General features: G+C 39.2%; 1 protein-coding gene and 1 pseudogene across 3 annotated transcripts in view; one reads left to right on the plus strand and one right to left on the minus strand.

Annotated features, from left to right (window-relative positions):
* Positions 1 to 19,614, minus strand: part of TCEA1 (transcription elongation factor A1) — a 56,715-nt gene that overhangs the window by 4,210 nt on the left and 32,891 nt on the right. For all 3 annotated transcript variants that reach the window (XM_003780624.5, XM_054561623.2, XM_009243812.4), the window contains 4 exons: positions 17,354 to 17,499; positions 16,207 to 16,263; positions 13,603 to 13,757; positions 8,243 to 8,389 (listed from right to left, as the gene is read on the minus strand). In XM_003780624.5, coding sequence (XP_003780672.3) covers positions 8,243 to 8,389; positions 13,603 to 13,757; positions 16,207 to 16,263; positions 17,354 to 17,499 — 505 coding nt within the window. The remainder of the gene's footprint in view (positions 1 to 8,242; positions 8,390 to 13,602; positions 13,758 to 16,206; positions 16,264 to 17,353; positions 17,500 to 19,614) is intronic.
* On the plus strand, positions 823 to 8,247 carry LOC103891328 (ESF1 homolog; annotated as a pseudogene).

Below are 19,614 nucleotides of genomic sequence, written 5' to 3' on the forward strand. Positions count from 1 at the left end.
TCAGTAAGAAGCACAGAAATGAATAAATTTAAACATATGTCAATATTCTCTTACAAATTAACAAGATGTAAAAATTAAGAATATCTCAGTCTGACAAATATAACTCCAACAACCTTTCTAAAAGTTAGGCAGCATTGTCTGTAACCTAGAAACTTGATATCGAATCTATTTCTAAGACGGCAATTAAAAACACAAAAATACAAAGGATGATTAAAGAGTATAATTTTATAACAGCACAACACTAAAAACAAATATCCAACAGGGAAGTAATGACATAAAGTAAGAGTATATCCATCTGATGAAATATTACACAGCCAGTAAGATGCTTACAAAGGTTTTTGGGGTTTTTTAAAACAATTAAGAGGGAGAGAACTCCAGATGTATTTGGTTTCTTCAAGCATTTAATGTTCAGCAAGATTAAAAGTTAAAAATGGCACCAAACAATAAATAATCAGTGACCAGCAGTTTAGGCACATTGCAAAGGACCTGAGATTTTGGGAAATGCCAGAAAAGAATCAAAAAGTCAAAATTGGCCGGGCATGGTGGCTCATGCCTGTAATCCCAGCACTTCCGGAGGAGGCTGAGGCAGGTGGATCACTTGAGGTCAGGAGTTCAAGACCAGCCTGGCCAACACGGTGAAACCTCGTCTCTACTAAAACTACAAAAATCAGCCGGGTGTGGTGGTGGGCACCTGTAATCCCAGCTACTGGGGAGGCTGAGGCAGAAGAATAACTTGAACCCCTGAGGCGGAGGCTGCAGTGAGCCGAGGTCACGCCACTGCACTCCAGCCCAGCAACAGAGCAAGATTCTGTCTCAAAACAAAACTTCAAGTTGAACTATGCTGTGGATAAGAGGGCACCACATTAACCATAGCACTACAGAGGACCTGCAACATTTTTATGACCTTTCAGATTCTGATTCCGATCTTTCTGATGAAGATAGCAAAGCAATGAATCAAAAGAAAATACAGAAGAAAAAACTCCAGACTAAAAAAGAAATAGATTCAAAAAAATCTAGTTGAGAAAAAGAAAAAAATCAAGAAAGCTAATCAAAAGGATTCTGAAAATAAAACTGATACAGACAATTCTGAGAGAATTAAAAAAATGAAAACCATGTAAATCTAAGATAGCTCCCAACATAAGTCCAAAGAAGGACAGCAAAAAATTTACACAAGAAAGTACAAAAGAGAAAAAAACATTATTCAACATACTATCAACTCTTCTCTCAAAGAAAAATGAAGGACATTAGACTCGGGCACCTGTGCTGTGAAATCTCCCAAGATCAAGTGTTCTAAGACAAGAAGAGAAATGCAACCAGTGGTTCCATCCATAATGGCAAGTGGCAGTGATGGTTATGAAAACTCAACAGACAGTAAAATGTTTGACAAAGATGCTCTAAAGGAAGATTTAGAAAGTGTTAGTAAAACAGGAAGTGATGAGGAATCTAAAAATGAAATTACAAGTATTGGCAGAGCTTTAGGTGATGATGACAATGGAAGTGATGATGAGGATAAAGAGAATGGTGAGGATGATGATGCAAGTGACAGCAGCCCTAATCCTGCAAGAGGTAAAGGAAATATAGAAACTAGTTCTGAAAATGAAGATGATATGGCAGATCTGTTTCCAGAAGAATCAAGTTTTGGGCATGCATGGAGAGAATCAGATAAACCTGCTCCTCGTGCTGATGACATTACACATCAATTAGCAGTTTGCAACATGGACTGGGATAGATTAAAGGCAAAAGATTTGCTGGCTCTGTTCAACTGATTTAAACCTAAAGGAGGTGTTATATTTGCTGTAAAAATATATTCTTCAGAGTTTGGAAAGGAGAGGGTGAAGGAAGAGCAAGTTTGAGGACCAGTAGAGCTATTAAGTGTTCCTGAAGATGACCCAGAAAAGGACTGGACCTCTAGAGAAAAACTGAGAGGTTATCAATTCAAATGAATGAAGTACTATTATGCAGTAGTAGACTGTGAATCTCCTGAAACAGCAAGTAAAATTTATGAGCATTGTGGTGGCCTGGAATTTGAAAGTAGTTGTTCTTTCGTAGATCTAAGGTTTATACCAGATGATACTACTTTTGATGATGAGCCCAAGGACGTAGCCTCAGAGGTGTATTTAACAGCATATAAACTAAATATATATCATATCTGCTGCAATGGGAACATCAATGGTGGAAATCACTTGGGATGAGACTGAACATGAAAGAATTACAACACTCAACAGGAAGCTTAAAAGGAAGAGCTTTTGGACATGGATTTTCAAGACTACTTAAGCTTCCTCTAGCGAAAATGAAGAGGAGATAGAAGAGGAGCTACAAAGTGATGATGAAGTCAATGTAGAAGAAGATGGGAAAACAAAGAAAAGTCAGAAGGACGATGAAGAACAAATCACTAAATATAGGCAACTCTTGCAGGTTATTCAAGAAAAAGAAAAGAAAGACAAAATGATATGGAAATGGAAACGAAATGGGTTCCAAGTCTTAAAGAAAGTGCAAAGAGATGGTCAAGAACAAATTGGAAGGAAAGGATAAACTGACCCCTTGGGAATAATTTTTAAAGAAGAAAGAGAAAAAAAGACAATAAGAAAAAGAAGACTCTTGCTAAAGAAGCCAGTGAAAATTAACTTCCCTCTGATGTTGATATAAATGACCAGTACGTTGCTAAAGAAGTTTAAAAAAATAGGTATAAAGAAAAAAGCGAACAAAATCTGCAAAAGATGGCACATCTCCAGAAGAAGAAACCAAAATAGAAAGACAAAAGGCTGAAATGGCTTTCCTCACTGGTTGAGGAGGAGGAAAGTAAGAAACACTTCAATTACAACAAGATTGTGGAGCACCAGAACCTGAGCAAAAAGAAGAAAAAGCAGCTCATGAGAAAAAAAGAAATTATTAGAGGATGACTTTGAGGTAAATGTTAGCAATGCATGGTTTCAAGCAGTGTACATTTCCCATTTGTTCAATCTGCATCCCTCAGATCCCAATTTCAAGAAAACAAAAGCTGTGGAAAAAATCCTTGAGGAGAAAGCCTGGCAAAGAGAACAGAAAAAACAAGAACTTACTCAAGCAAGAAAAAAGAGGGCCAGGCACAGTGGCTCACGCCTATAATCCCAGCACTTTGGGAGGCCAAGATGGGTGGATCACCTGAGGTCAGGAGTTCGAGACCAGTCTGGTCAACACGGTGAAACCCTGTCTCTACTAAAAATACAAGAAAATTAGCCGGGCATGGTGGCGGGCACCCGTAATCCCAGCTACTCGGGAGGCTGAGGCAGGAGAATCATTTGAAACAGGGAGGTGGGGGTTTCAGTGAAGTCTACTGATCCTGCCTTGTCAATGTTTATTAAATCTATAAAAACCAAAACAGAGCAGTTTCAAGCAAGAAAAAAAAAAGTCAAATAACTGGATGTTATTTCTTTTGAATTGAAAACATCTCCTAAAATATACAGAAATAGTAGGAGAAATATTTATTGGGAACAAAGCTACCTTTCAAGAATATGAATAAAATCTTATTCTGAACATAGTAAAATTTTTCTTCATGAATAGTTGTTCTTAATTGTGGATGACTGACAAATTTGTATTGTATATTCCTACAGATTAGTCATAATTAAATCAAATTACCTGAATTGTAGGGTTTATAAAATGTTTATATTTTATGAAGTTCAATTCCAACTAGTGGAAAGTTACTCTAGCTTTCTGTTTTTTTGGGGGGGGTAGTGGGGGTGGGGGGGGACGGAGTTTCACTCTTGTCACCCAGGCTGGAGTGCAATGGCATGATTTCAGCTCACTGCAACCTCCACTTCCTGGGTTCAGGCAATTCTCCTGCCTCAGCCTCCTAAGTAGCTGGGATTACAGGCACGTGCCAACATGCCTGCCTAATTTTTTGTATTTTTAGTAGAGATGGGGGTTTCACCATGTTGGCCAGGCTGTTCTCAAGCTCCTGACCTCAGGTGATACGCCTGCCTCAGCCTCCCAAAGTGTTGGGATTCCAGACGTGAGCCACCGCGCCCAGCCTACTCCAGCTTTTTAAAAGGCTGTTTACAATTCTATGTAAAAATAGAGCAGTATCTACTCTTGTTTGTTTAAAGGTTAGGGATAATTTGAAATATATATATATATAATACATTAATTTCTCTGGGAGCAGGAGGCAGATTTAAATAACTATTAAAATAATTTATTTTTCTAGCCATAAAGGATGGAAGTCAAGAACTTTTTGTTCTTTATCATGTTAAGTATAGTTTACGAAATTAATTTGTAAATAAAATAGCAAAATATTTTTATTATTTTTGTATAGCACTGATTTATTTTATACATCTCAAATAAACTATTCTCTGGAAAAATGTTAAAAAAGAGGAAAATGCTTACATTATGGTAGCTAAGTAAAAAGAAGAGCATAAAATAGTTTTTACAGTACTTAATTCCAACTATACATAGAAAAAAATTCACTAAATATTGCAAACAACAAAATACTGATAATTGTTCTCTCTGGAAAGCAGCTTAATGGATGACTTAAATTTATTACTCATATTTTTCTGTATTTTCCTAATTTTTCTATAAGCCATTACTACTGCAATTCCACTGTTGGGTACATAACCAAAAGAAAGGAAGTAGAGTCTCAAAGAGGTACCTGTACACTTAAGTTCACAGTAGCATTATTCACAATAGCCAAAAAGTAGAAGGAACCCAAGTGTCCATCAACAGATTAACATACAAAATGTGGTATGAACCATTATACAATGGAATATTATCCAGCCGTAATAAGTAGGGAAAGTCTGACATATATCACAACACAGATAAACCTTGCAGATATTATGCTAAGTGAAATAGGCCAGTCACAATAAGACAAACATTCTATGATTCTACTTATATGAAGTACTTGAAATAGTCAAATTCTGAGAGTCAGAGAGCACAATGGTGGTTGTTGGGCTGGGGGAGAGGGGAATGGGGAGTTACTGTTTAATGGGTAAAGAGTTTCACTTTTGCAAGAGGAAAAGTGTTCCGGAGACTGGATGTACAGCACTGTGAATGCTCTACTACTGAACAGTACACTTAAAAATAAGTGGTTAAGATGGGAAATTTTAGGTACATGTGCTACCACAACTACTTTTTTTAAAACTTAAAAAGAGAACTCAGCAAGAAAAAAAGCTAATATGATTTTTAAAGACAATCTATACAAGATTATAAATTTCTAAAGTTCTAAACTGAAAAGAATTACCACAACCAAAGGTCTCAAAAACAGAAAGGTTATTTCTCTGAATGAAGATGACAAAGCATTATTAAAGTTAAATGTTATTCTTAAGTTGTGGCAAGAACCTAAATACTAATAATGCTGCAGTTAGAATAAGGTATACTGAAATTCCGTAAGAGATGATAAAATACCAGTTTATCACCACTTCAAAGATCAAAGGTTCATGACACCAGTAAACTATTAACGTGCCTTCCAACTCAAAGGCCCAAAGGAAGGCAAAGTAGCACCATCCTCAGAACAGCAGCGTTCTGCTCACTTAAGGCCTTCAGATGAAAACGGTTTGAAAACTCCTGCTATACTTTACATATACTTAATTCTGATATCCAGGGCCCTAAAAGTGGACATGAGGAATCTTTTGCTCTCTGGGAAAAATTTTAATCTCCTCCCGGGTACATAGTAATCAAGAGTTACACTTATTTCTTTTACATCTGTTATTTCCATGAGAACTTCGAGAGTTTTCTATCTGAAGAGAACACTTTGTGATTCTAAGAAAATCATACTGGCTTCAACTTTAGGCTGGGTTCTTTTTGCTAAAAGAAACAAACTTGGTATTTATATTTTTTGTCTTACCTATTTATAATTTGATTATGTAAGTATATCACTTCTACTTTTTACATTTTAAAGAAGCTTTAACTTTTAAATGACTTTCTATTTATACTTAATACTTTCTAATAGATGGCATTTTTTAGGGTACAATTTTTATTGTTAAGATATTTCTACCTGACTAAAAGAAAATACAGCAATTCAAACTCAGAATTTTCTGAGACCACTTTTATCAGTGTTGATGCATTTTAGTAACAATCAGTAGCAAAACTGCTACAAAATGAAACATGGAAATACACAACTGTGACTTAATGAGGCTTCAAACAGGTAAATGACTTCAGACTGGTTAAATTAAGTATATCTGAAAATGGAGATTACACGTCTGTAAATAGTAGAAAAGAGGCAGAAGCTCATATAACATTTTCCATATGTGTTTAGAAAAAGGAAAACAAAGGCTGGGCATGGTGGCTCATGCCTGTAATCCCAGCACTTTGGGAGGCCAAGACAGGCAGATCACAAGGTCAGGAGATCGAGACCATCCTGGCTAACACAGTGAAACCCCGTCTCTACTAAAAATACAAAAAAAAATTAGCCAGGCGTTGTGGTGGGTGCCTGTAGTCCCAGCTACTCGGGAGGCTGAGGCAGGAGAATGGCATGAACCTGGGAGGCGGAGTTTGCAGTGAGCCGAGATCGCGCTACTGCACTCCAGCCTGGGCAATACAGCGAGACTCTGTCTCAAAAAAAAAAAAAAAAAAAGAAAAGAAAAAGGAAAACAAAAATATTTGCATGTATACACATAAAATACCTTAGTTTCACAACAAACTAGTAACCTTGCTTTACTTTCAGGGAGGGAGAACGAGGTGGCCACAGGCAAAAGCGGGAAGGGAATTTCCTACTCATAACCTTTTGTACTTTTTGAATTTTTAACCACAAAAATAACTACCAACAAAATTTGTTTTAAGTAAAGGCCCCTTTAGAGTTTAGTGATGCTATTTTTTAAGTGCTTAATGTTCTATCAGTGAAAAAAATCAGTTCCCCAAATCTACTGTCTGAAACATAGTAAGTTGTCCCTTAAGGAGACAATCTTGAGTTTACAGCAGATAACATAGCACAAAAACCTATTTGGCAAATGAAATTAAGATAGTAATAAAAACAATTTTCACATATGCACATGCAACCAAAATAACTATAACATGGTTCTCAGCTGCTGAAGAATAAAAAGGCCAGTCACATCGTACATAAATGTAAGTTATTAATATTACAAAAATGAACCAATTATCCAGAAGCCAGTTAAGCCTAAAGTACTCATAAGCCATGTGGAGGAGAGTGAAGAACTTTCCTTAAATTATATAGTCCTGCAAAATAAAAAGGATTATGGCCAATTTACCTAGTAACCAATACAATTGCTTATGAACTTTTTAAAAAGAACATGGTCATTTTATTCTTATATTTTATAAATTTTGACATAGCTTTCATAGTAACTATTTCTGTGAAAGTATAAATATATCAACTTGGTTTTAGTTAACTAGAATCAGTATTAAGAAAGCATTCTGGCCAGGCACAGAGGCTCATGCCTGTATTCCCAGTACTCTGGGAGGCCGAGGTGAGAGGATCACTTGAGTCTGGAAATTTGGGATCAGCCTGGAAAACGCAGCAAGACCCCATCTCCGCAAAAAAAAAATAATAATTTTTTTAAAAGAAATCATTCTTACACTTAAGAAAGAAATCTTATCTCCTCTTGAACTAGTCCCCAGTTATCCATGGTTTTCTTTCCATGGTTTCAGTTATCCGTGGTCTGAAAATATTAAATGAAAAATTCCAGAAATAAACAATTCATCAGTTTTAAACTGTACATTGTTCTGAGTAGCATGAGGACAGCCTGTACCATCCTACTCTGTCTCACTTGGAATACGGATCATCCCTTTATCCAATGTGTGTCACTATAATGCTACCTACCCATTAGTCATCCACATCATCAGGGCTCGATGAGGCAGGACCACCTGAAGCAGATGAGCCTCCTTCTGATGGATCATCAGAAGGTCAATAGCAGCCTAACACTTAGTCACAACGCCTACATCATTCACTTCGCCTCATCTCATCAAATGAACAGGGGTGAATACAGTGCAAGACACTGTGAGAGACAGAAAGACTACACTCATATTACTTTCATAACAGTATCTTGTTATAATTATTCTATTTGATTAAGTTATTATTGTTAATCTCTTCCTATGCCTAATTTAAAATAAAACTTATCAGTACATACGTATAGGAAAAAACACGGTATACATAGGGTTAGGTACTATCTGTGGTTTCAGGCATCCACTCGGGGTCTTAGAAAATATCCCTCCATGGATAAGTGAGGGACTACCATACTGGTAATTATCTTTGCTATTTATTTTAAAACAGGAGTTGCAAGCATTTTTATATAAAAATAAGAATCTATAAACAATCACAAACCTGGGTGTAAGTGCAATTCTTCTTTTTACATTTGCCACATGTGAACAAGTCAGTCTGGGTCCCACCAGTCTTGGCCATCTGATGCTCTCTGATGGCTTCTTTGGTCAAGTTTTTCCGCATCTCTTTCAGCTCATCACTAGCCATTTCCTATTAGGTAGGGGGCAATACCACTCAGTTATAGACACCTTCTATATATATCCTGAATGCTTTTATGCTCAATTAGCCTAATAATAATAATAAACCACATATCAACCTTTAAAGTTTTAAAAGCATTAAATTAATATTTTTCCTCACAGGCCTTGTAAGAGTTTAATTCCTTTTAAAAATTTCTTCAAATACTTAAAAGTTTACATGTGAAAATTGGATTTAAGTACTATTTAAAGGCTACTGAAACCACCTTTGCAAAGATTATGACAGTGAGAGAAATCGAACAGGGCTGACTCCATCTTGCTTCTAGTGTCACAGGCTGGCTGTCCTTCCTCTTTCCTGGGCACAGGCCAAGCTAACCATGGAAGGAATTTATAGTTTAACTTTGATGCAAAGATGGTAACAGTCCTTCCCTAAAACTGATCCCTCCTTGTTCACAGCCTGAGATCACCTTTGTAAAACTAATGAAATGCCAGAGGATTAGGATTATGGGAGGGGCCTGAACTCTGCTGAAATGTAGACATAGTTTCTATAATCCCTCACTGCTCAGGAGTCATGTGCCCTGAGGACACAAAGTGTGTGACTTCCCCAATTGCTCCTATAGGTAACATTATTATTGTAGAACCTGAGATTGGTTTTTTGAGATGTTTTTCAGACTGACCCCTCCAGAACTCAGGCCCCTCACCCAGAGGTACAGAAGGACCAGTTCCCACATCCCTATATGATTGCATCCCCAATCAATCAGCAGCACCCATTCCCTAGTCACCTAGGAATAGTCACCACCAAACTATTCTTGTAAAACCCTAGCGTCCAAGTCTTCAGGGAGACTAATTTGAGTAATAACTCCGTCTCCTGCATGGCCAGCCTTGCGTTAATAAAACTCTTAACCACAATAGCGCAGTCTCAGTGAATTGGTTTTGTCTGTGCAGTGGGCAGGAAGAAGCTGTCAGGCGATTACACTATGAACAATGTAAACCTACAACGAGTACCTCCAGTATCCAGATTATAGTTTCTAATAGCATTGCCTACACCCCACCCCCAAAAGAAGTCAGGGATCTCTGGAGGAATGATTCCAGTTTTGAGGCAAGAAATGTATAGAATATGCCAGAGTCATCTTCTCACACCAGTTTTTACTAGCTACAGTCACACTTTGCTTTATCTTGCTCTGCGCTATTGTGCTTCATTTTATTGCACTTTGCAGTTACTGCATTTTTTACAAATTGAAGGTCTGCAGCAATGCTGTGTTGAGCAAATCTATTGGCGCTATTTTTCCAAAAGCATGTGCTCATTTCATGTCTCTGTGTCACATCTTGGTAATTCTCACAATATTCCAAGCATTTTCACTATTATTGTATCTGTTAGGTGATCTGTGATCAGTCATTTCCCATGTTACTATCACTGTTTTAGGGGCACCACTAACTTTGACCACACAAGACAGTAAACTTGACAAATGTTGTGTGTGTTCTGACTGCTCCACTCTTTCCCAGTCTCTCTTCCTCTCCTTGGGCCTTCCTACTCCCTGAGACACAACAATATTGAAATTAGGCCAATTAATAACCCTACAATGGCCTCTAAGTATTCAAGGACAAGGAAGAGTCAACATGTCTCGCTTTAAATCAAAACCTAGAAATAAGACTAAGTTTAGTGAGGAAGGCATGTGGAAAGCTGGGATAAGCCAAAAGCTAGGTCTCTTACACCAGTTAGCCAAGCTGTGAATGCAAAGGAAAATTTCTTGATGGAAATTAAAAGTGCTACTCCAGTGAACACATGAATAATGATCGAAATAGCCTTATTGCTGATATGAAAACGTTTTAGTGGCCTAGACAGAAGATCAAACCAGCCACAACATCCCCTTAAGCCGAAGCCTAATCCAGAACAAGGCCTTAACTCTTTAATGCTGAGAGAGATGAGGAAGCTGCAGAAGAAAAGTCAAGAGGATACCAGAAGCTGGTTCATGAGGTTTAAGGAAAGAAGCTGTCTCCATAACATAGTACAAAATGCAAGGTGAAGCAGCAAGTGCTGATACAGAAGCTATGGCAAGTTATCCAAAAGATCTAGCTAAGATCATTGATGAAGGTAGCTATTCTAAACAACAGATTTTCAATGTTGATGAATACTGGAAGAGGGTGACATCTAGGCCTTTCACAGCTAAAGAGAAGAAGTCAATGCCTGCCTTCAAAGCCTCAAAGGGCTTTGAAGGACTCTCTTGTTAGGGGCTAAAGCATCTGGTGACTTCAAGTTGAAGCCAATGCTCATTTACCATTTTGAAAATCTTACGGCCCTTAAGAATTATGCTACCTCTACTGTCTGTGTTCTATAAATGAAACAACAAAGCCTGGATGACAGCACATCTATTTACAGTATGATTTACTGAATGTTTTAACCCCACTATTGAGACCTACTGCTCAGAAAAAAGATTTCTTTCAAAATATTCCTACTCATTGACAATGCACTTAGTCATCAACATGCCTAGTCATCCAATAGCTCTGATGGAGACATACAAGGAGATTAATGTTATTTTCATGCCTGCTAACAACAACATTGATTCTGCAGTTCATGGATCAAGGAGTAATTCTGACTTTTTTTTTTTTTTTGAGACAGGATTTCACTCGTCGCCCACGCTGGAGCGCAGTGGTGCAATCTCAGCTTACTGAAACCTCCACCTCTTGGCCTAAAGTGATCCTCCCACCTCAGCCTCCTGAGTAGCTGGGATTACAGGAACGCACCACCCCATGCCAAGCTAATTTTTCTAATTTTTTTTTTTTTTTTTGGTAGAGATGGGAACTTGCTATGTTGCCCGGGCTAGTCTCCACCTCCTGGGCTCAAGTGATCTGCCCATCTCGGCTTCCCAAACTCCTCTGATTACAGGTGTGAGCCACCATGCCCAACTGACTTTCAAGTTTTATTATTTCAGAAATACTTTTTGCAAGGCTGTAGCTCCTACAAAAAGTAATTCCTCAGATAGATCTGAATAAAGTAAACTGAAAACCTTTTGGAAAGGATTAACCATCCTAGATGCCATTAGGAACATTAGTGATTCATTGAGAAGAGGTCAATATATCAACATTTAGAGGAGTTTGAAAAAAGTTGACTCCAATCATCATGGATGACTTTGAGGGGTTTGACTTCAGCGGAGAAAGTAACCGCAGAGAGGCCAGGCACGGTGGCTCACGCCTGTAATCCCAGAACTTCGGAAGGCCGAGGCGGGTGGATCACCTGAGGTCAGGAGTTTGAGACCAGCCTGCCCAACATGGTGAAACCCTGTCTCTACTAAAAGTACAAAAATTAGCTAGGCTTGGTGGCGGGCGCCTGTAATCCCAGCTACTCAGGAGACTAAGGCAGAAGAATCGCTTGAACCCCGGAGGCAGAGTTTGCAGTGAGCAGAGATCACACCACTGCACTCCAGCCTGGGTGACAACAGTGAAACTCCATACCCCCCCAGCAAAAAAAAAAAAAAAAAAAGTAAGTAACCACGGATGTAATGGAAAAAGCATGGGAAGGAAGATTAGAAGTGGAGCTTCAAGATGTGACTGAGTTGCTTCAGTCTCATAATAAAAGCTGAACAGATGAGACACTTCTTGTGGATGAGCAAAAAGTGATTTCCTGAGATGGAACCTATTCCTGGTGAAGATGCTGTGAACATTGTTGAAATGGCAGCAAAGGATTTAGAATAATATGTCAACTTAGTTGATAAGGCAGCAGTAGCATTTGACAGCACTGACTCCAATTCTGAAAGAACATCTACTATGGATAAATGCTATTAAACAGCATCACAAGCTACCAAGAAATATTTCATGAATATTTGCTCCATCAATGCAGCAAACCTCATTGTTGTCTTATTTTACAAAATTACCACAGCCACCTCAACCTTCAATAACCACTACCCTAATCAGTCAGCAGCCGTCAACATCCAGGCAATTCCCTTTTCCAGAAAAACAGTACGACTTGCTGAAGACGCAGATGATCATGAGCAATTTTTAGCAAGGTGTACATTGTTTAGCAAGGTATAAGGTGTACACTGTTTTCTTAGATGTAATGCTATTGTACATTTAGTAGATTATAGTATAAGCATAACTTTTATATCTACTGCAAAGTCAAAAAATTTGTGTGACTCTTGTGTGTCACTTTATTGCAATATTCACTTTATTGCAGTAGTCCAATCCAAACTTGCAATGTATCTGAGGTATGTTGGTGTACAGAAGAAAAATTCACTCTCTTGAATGTTTACTAAAACGGTGAAATTGTAGATACAATATAGCTAATATCTATGAACAACCACGTCTATAAATAGCAAGCTACAAATTTCATTTTTTCCATAATTCCCTGTAAAAATTTAAGAAATAATCAATAGGATGGGCACGGTGGCTCACGCCTATAATCCCAGCAGGAAATTACAGGAGCAGGAGAATCTGAAGCAGGAGAATCGCCTGAACCCGGGAGGCGGAGGTTGAAGTGAGGCAAGACTATGCCATTGCATCCCAGCCCGGGCAACAAGGGCAAAATTCCGTATCAAAAAAAAAAAAAAGAAAAGAAATAATCAATATGATGTGACCAATTTTATAGTGTTTAACCACAAAAAAGGTCAGCACTTACAAAGTGTACTTGCAATTAGAGATTCAACTCTCTGGTTCTACAAGAATTCATAAAAAGTGAAACACTTGGTGGCCAGCCGTGGTGGCTCACGCCTGTAATGCCAGCACTTCGGGAGGCCAAGGCGGACAGATCATCTGGAGGTCGGGAGTTCGAGACTAGACTGACCAACATGAAGAAACCCTGTCTCTACTAAAAATACAAAAATTAGCTGGGTGTGGTGGTGCATGCCTGTAATCCCATCTACTTGGGAGGCTGAGGCAGGAGAATTGCTTGAACCTGGGAGGGGGAGGTTGCGGTGGGCCAAGATCGTGCCATTGCACTCCAGCCTGGTCAACAAGAGCGAAACTCCGTCTCGAAGGAAAAAAAAGTAAAACACGTTTGTTTTTGGAAAATAATTTAGTGTAATCACATTAAAAGCATGGAAACAGTTGGAGAAGGAGCAAAGTACTGACAAAAGACACAATTACCTTAAGTATTTGTCTAGTATATAAATATATCAGAATAACTAACGGAAATTTATTACATATGCAATATTTATATAGTAGTCTATGATGATAACAGGCTTTACACTTCACAACACAGAATCACATTATAGAAACCTCAGATTCATGCATACTCACCTCTGCTGTCATTCTAGCAAATAAGTCAGGAGGAATATTCCCACAGAGGACATTTTTCCTTAAATTTGGATTTTTTGCATCTTTAAGATTTGATATCCTACTTCGTACTCTATTTTTGTATTTCATGTCTGTATTCCTTATTTCTTGATATATAGGTACCAGGCCATTAAGGAAAAAAGGCAAAATTATAAAAGTAAGATCACTCTTTTTTCCTATTCTGCCAAAATAAGAATTCCTGAGGCTGGGCACGGTGGCTCATGCCTCTAATCCCAGCACTTTGGGAGGCTGAGGCTGGCGGATCATGAGGTCAGGAGATCGAGACCATCCTGGCTAACATGATGAAATCCCGTCTCTACTAAAAACACAAAAAATTAACTGGGCATGGTGGCAGGTGCCTGCAGTCCCAGCTACTCGGGAGGCTGAGGCAGGACAACCACTTGACCCGGGAGGCAGAGGTTGCAGTGAGCTGAGATCAGGTCACTACACTCCAGCCTGGGCGACAGAGCGACACTCCATGTTAAAAAAAAAAAACAAACCTGAAATTTCTAAGCAATTCACAACAACTGTTTCCAATTTAGAGTATGTTAGAAACAAGGTACTATATCTAATTCTTTGAGCTGTAATTGGCAAATACTAGTGATATTACTTCTACACTGTAAAGTAGTTGTTTGTTTGTTTGTTTTGAAGGCAGACAGAAAGAGTCTCACTCTGTTACCCAGGCTGGACCTCAGCTCACTGCAACCTCCACCTCCCGGGTTCAAGCAATTCTCCTACCTCAGCCTCCCGAGTAGCTGCTGGGATTATAAGCGCCTGCCACCACGTGCGGCTAATTTTTGTATTTTTAGTACAGAGGGGGTTTCACCATGTTGGCCAGGCTGGTCTCAAACTCCTGACCTCAGGTGATCCACCCGTCTTGGCCTCTCAAAGTGCTGGGATTATAGGCGTGAGCCACCGTGCCCGGCCTAGTCATGTTTTATTTCCTAAATGTTTAGTGCCAGCAGTATGCAAGTCAACAGGGTTTCAAAAAGTAACTCAAGTACTCAACATGAGAAAGCACATGTCTGAAAAGGAGCTTGAACTTATTCAAGCTTTACTTGCCCAAATCCGAATTCTACTAAGGATCCTAAAAGTCTCTCTGGTCACACAGTTCCCGTAGGGTCTCTGAGAAGAGAGCATTCAGCATGGCCGTGAGGGTTCACCTCCTCCCCCAGCTCAGCAGGAGCTACCTCAGCAGGCTCTTATTCTCCGCAGAAGAGGCCAATGCCAAAGCTGAACCCTGGAACAGCTCCCTTCTTAATAAGGCCACTTCCTCAACCAGGACAATCTCATGTTACACAGCTGCCTAGATGCTCCCTGCCCCTACCCACACACAGCACCCCTCTCCTGGAGCCCTTTCCCGGTGCTTAGCATGAACACGCTTCCCCTGGGATAATGAGCTCAAGTGACTGTGTGTGCTCTGAGGTCCCCCTAACTGAGAAGTCTTCACATTTACATGTGTGTGCTTTCCATGCCCTTTTGCATAACTTAAATTCAGACACTACAGTCTCAATCTACAAGGCAGAAAAATTTAAATGCCATCAATACCGTACTTTCCTTTTCAATAACAGGAAAAACAAGACAAATAAAATGACATAGATGTCCCTCTCCTTTCCAAGAAAACAATACAATCAAGACAAAAAGTGAAGAAGAAGACTTTGAATTCTATATCAACAGGAAAAACTAAGCTAGCAGATTACATAAAACAATTATGACCCCTTGAAGTTGTGTGACACCAAGTGACCTTTCTGGCTGGTAGCAGAAGTAATAGATGTCACTCCTCAGCAGTAGTTTTGAAAGCCAGTATGCAATTTATCCATTTTACCTTCTGCCACATCACCACTCACAATGGCCACTCCACCTGCCTGGTCCTAGAGGACAATGACCCAAAGCCCAGAGTCCTCAGCTAGCCTGTGATGAACATATAGGACAAATAAATTCCTATTTGTCCAGTTTAATCTGTGAAAGAAACCTCTGTGGTGTTAAGCCACTGAAATTTCAAGGTTGTTACCACAATATAACACAGCCTGTCCTGCCAAGTACATAAAGTCAATCTTGGACACTCGTGTTTTGCTAGGAAAGCAAAATTCTTTAGGTTCTCGAATTGCCAATGAGATACACCCAATGTTCTCATGTATTTTGTAATCTCTTCTAATTATGTTATCGGTTTGCCTTTCTTGTTCTCAATCATATTTTCACTCTCCTGCTATCTGAAGCAATTTTACCAGGGATTTATACATTTCAGTTTCCAAAGAGCCAGGTCCTTTTAAACTTCGCTGTTTCTAGTTCATTCAGCTTCAACATGAAGGAAAAAGTCTAGCGTGGTGGTCAAAGTCATGGGCTTGGAGCCAAATTCCCTACATTGGAATCCCAGCCTTGTCAGTGTCAGGCTGTGTGATCTAGAACAATGACCAATCCTCTTCTGCTTCTGTTTTCTCTCTGTAAAATGGGATGAGAGCACCTAATTCATTGGAAGGACTACTGTATGTAAAACCGTGCCTGGCATTTGTATATGTTCAATAAATATTACTTATTAAAAAAAATTATGAATATACACACAAAGGATATCTTCTTCAATTTGAGATCCTAATTCTTCCTCATCAGCTCCAATTGCAATGTAGTCATCTAAAAACAGGCATAAAGAATTGTCAAATTATTGTAACAGATTAAAAGAAAATTCTAATACCAGGTAATTAAACTGCATTCTTATTTCTTAAACCCCATTTGCCTGAGGTAAAGAAGCCATTCAGTTTAGTTCGTTAGAATCTGGTCACATCACTGCCCGCTAGACTCCTTTTCTGGGCTTCACCTGATACCCACAGTGCTCCTGCACTGATGACTCCTGATCCCTCAGGCACAGGAAATAACTGATCTAGCAGGCAATTCATCTTTCGTAACTCCATAAATTCTGGCTGCTCCAGCAGAGAGTAGAGAAAGTTACAGAAAGAACTGTCTAGTCTCCTGTGAGTCAGGCTTCCAATGCAAATAAATCATTCATTTAATCTGCCAATCACATATACAGACACACTCAGAAGACTCCTATACAAATATTCAAGAGGATAGAAGGAAATAAACTAGGAAGAAAAAATAAAAGAGACAGTAAGGAAATCAAAGTAGAAACGGCAGAGTAAGGAGAAAAACAGGTCAAACTAGCCATGGTGCAGAATGAGAGAAAAGAAAAAGGATGAATTCGTATAAAATATAAATATTCCTGTATATAAAACTTTAAAGCCAAAATGTTACATGTTAAGACTGGATACGTTGAAATTAAATTAAGCTCCCATATATAAATCAAGACTCATCCCCCCTTTTTCTAACTAGAAAATGGAAAACGTTCATACTATATGTCATACTATTTAACAATTCAGTATTGTTAACTCTCAATATAAGATCAGGGTACATAGTTTGCAGATTAAATTGTGGGGAAACAAAAGATTTGTGAGAAAAAAGTGTACATTACTACGAAATCAGGGAAAACATCTATGTATTAAAGGGAATTATTTCTTACAATTACATAGTAATAAGCAAATTCCCCAGGATTCCTCCTCCTCTCCCCCTTAACAGACCCGTATCAGCAACAACTTCTCCCCGAGCTAAGCAGCAGTGGGTGGGCTATCCACAGGGTGACACTCATCAAACAGCAATATGGAGTTGGAGATGGCAGTGGTTGGTGGTGGTGACCAAAGGGCTGAGAAATAACATGCACTGGACTTACCCCCTGTTCGAAGAGCTGCAGCAAGCATCTCCCTACACTTCAACCGCACAGAATCAGAAGTGCTTGGTGCCCGAGGAAAGGATGAAACATAAGTATCTCGAGCATTTGTCTCATCCTTTCTGTTGCTTACATTGCCGCTGGAAGTACTGAAATACGCACAAACACCCCAAAGAGAAATCAAGAACAATACTCTCAAAGTAACAATATTACTATCATGCTGTAAAAACAAAATTTGGGGCCTAAATAAATGACACAGTATCTCAGTGACCTTTATGTGAGGGGAAAAAAAATTGCCTGCATACAGATGAAAAAGAAGTTAAAAATTTTACAATTTAGTAAACAGACAAGTATGCCTTTTTTTTACACTAAACATTTTATCTTTGATTCTCATTTTAAATATTAAGCAATATTTTTAATAGAGAAAATACCCATTATAGCTCAGTACAATAAATGAAAAGCAATGATCTTGGTATAAGGAGAGGGATGAAGGGATGGGACCAGAGAATGACAGCTTTCTTTTTTGAGACGGAGTCTTGCTCTGTCACCCAGGCTGGAGGGCAGTGGTGCGATCTCGGCTCACTGCAAGCTCCACCTCCCAGGTTCACACCAGGTTCACACCAGGTTCACTCCCAGCTTTCAACCAAAACTAGAGAGAGAGAGAATGCTTGAAAAATCCTGTTTCGCCGAGCATGGTGGCTCACACCTGTAATCCCAGCACTTTGGGAGGCCAAGAGAGGCAAATCACTTGAGGCCAGCAGAGTTCAAATCCAGCCTGGGCAAATGGTGAAACCCCGTCTCTACTAAAAATACAAAAATTAGCTGGGCGTGGTGGCACAAGCCTGTAATCCCAGCTACTTGGGAGGCTGAGGCAGGAGAATTGCTTGAACCCAGGAGTCAGAGGTTTCAGTGAGCCAAGACTGCACCACTGCACTCCAGCCTGGATGACATAGCGAGACTCCAACTCAAAAAAAAAAAAAAAGAAAAGAAAAAGAAAAAGGAAAACCTTGTTCCATTTAGACAGTGAGGTCCCCAGTGAGACAAATACTATGTGTACTGATGAGTCATGAGGCTACAAAATAGTGTGTTTCTCCCCAGAAACATCACCTCAATATGAACATTCAGGCAGTTTTATAATTTTCCAGTCAACCTAATCCTTTCAATTGCTTCTGAGTAGCTTCTTACGTTGGATTATCACTAAAATGGGTTCTTTCCAAAATAATCTTCATGATTACAATTAAGCTTTATTGCTCTGAAGACAGCTGCCATAACCCTTTTCAAAGACTGATTAAATCATCCACCATCCATAGATGTGGCTTGCTGCAATGCTGCAAGAACCTACTCCCTTGCCTTCTCTCCATAACATAACCACTGCTAAACTTCACCAACAGGTGCCTGTGGGTAAGACGGTCATTAGTACCTTCTAAATTTAGTCAGTTCCTTTTTGAAGCCTTCACTGATTTCCCCCTGTATTCCCAAAATAATGGATTCACACAGGTTTGTATATGATGACTTTTCATACATTTTTTTCTCTATCAGACTGAGTTTCTCAAGAGCAAAAACTAGGATTTACTTTTCTTTGTATTTTCATTATGTAGCATAATGCCTGTCAGTGATAAACAAATGAGCAAACCAATGTTTAAAAACCCATTTTTTTTTTTTTTTAAAGACTCCAGCCTGAGCAACTGAGCAAGACTTTTCACAGTGGTGAACAGAGCAAGAGTTGTGCAGTGGTGCCATCACAGCTCATGCAGCTTTGAACTCCTGGGCTCAAGCAATCCTCCTGCCTCAGCCTCCTGAGTAACTAGGACTACAGGTGCATGCCACCATGCCCAGTTAATTTTAAAAATATTTTTTGGCCGGGCAAGCTGGCGTATGCCTGTAATCCCAGGAGTTCAAGAACAGCCTGGACAAAATAGTGAGACCCAGGGTCTACAAAAAGAGTTTTAAAAATTTGCCAAACATGGTGGTATGCACCTGTGGTCCTAGCTACTTGGGGGCTGAAGTGGGGGGCTCGCTTGAGACTGAAAGGTTGAGGCTGCAGAAAGCCTTGACTATGCCACTGCACTCCATCTTGGGTAAAAGAGCAAGACTCTGTGTCCAAAAAAAAATAATCCAACAAACAAACCTTTTTTTTTTGGTACAGAAAGGGTCTATGTTGTCCAGGCTGGTCTCGAACTCCTGACCTCAAGTGATAATTCCACCTCGGCCTCCTAAAGTGCATGAGCCACCGTGCCAGGCCCCAAAACTCATTTCTTTTCTTT

The sequence above is a fragment of the Pongo abelii genome, chromosome 7, assembly GCF_028885655.2.
Source record: "Pongo abelii isolate AG06213 chromosome 7, NHGRI_mPonAbe1-v2.0_pri, whole genome shotgun sequence".
In the NCBI taxonomy this organism is placed as follows: Eukaryota; Metazoa; Chordata; class Mammalia; order Primates; family Hominidae; genus Pongo; species Pongo abelii.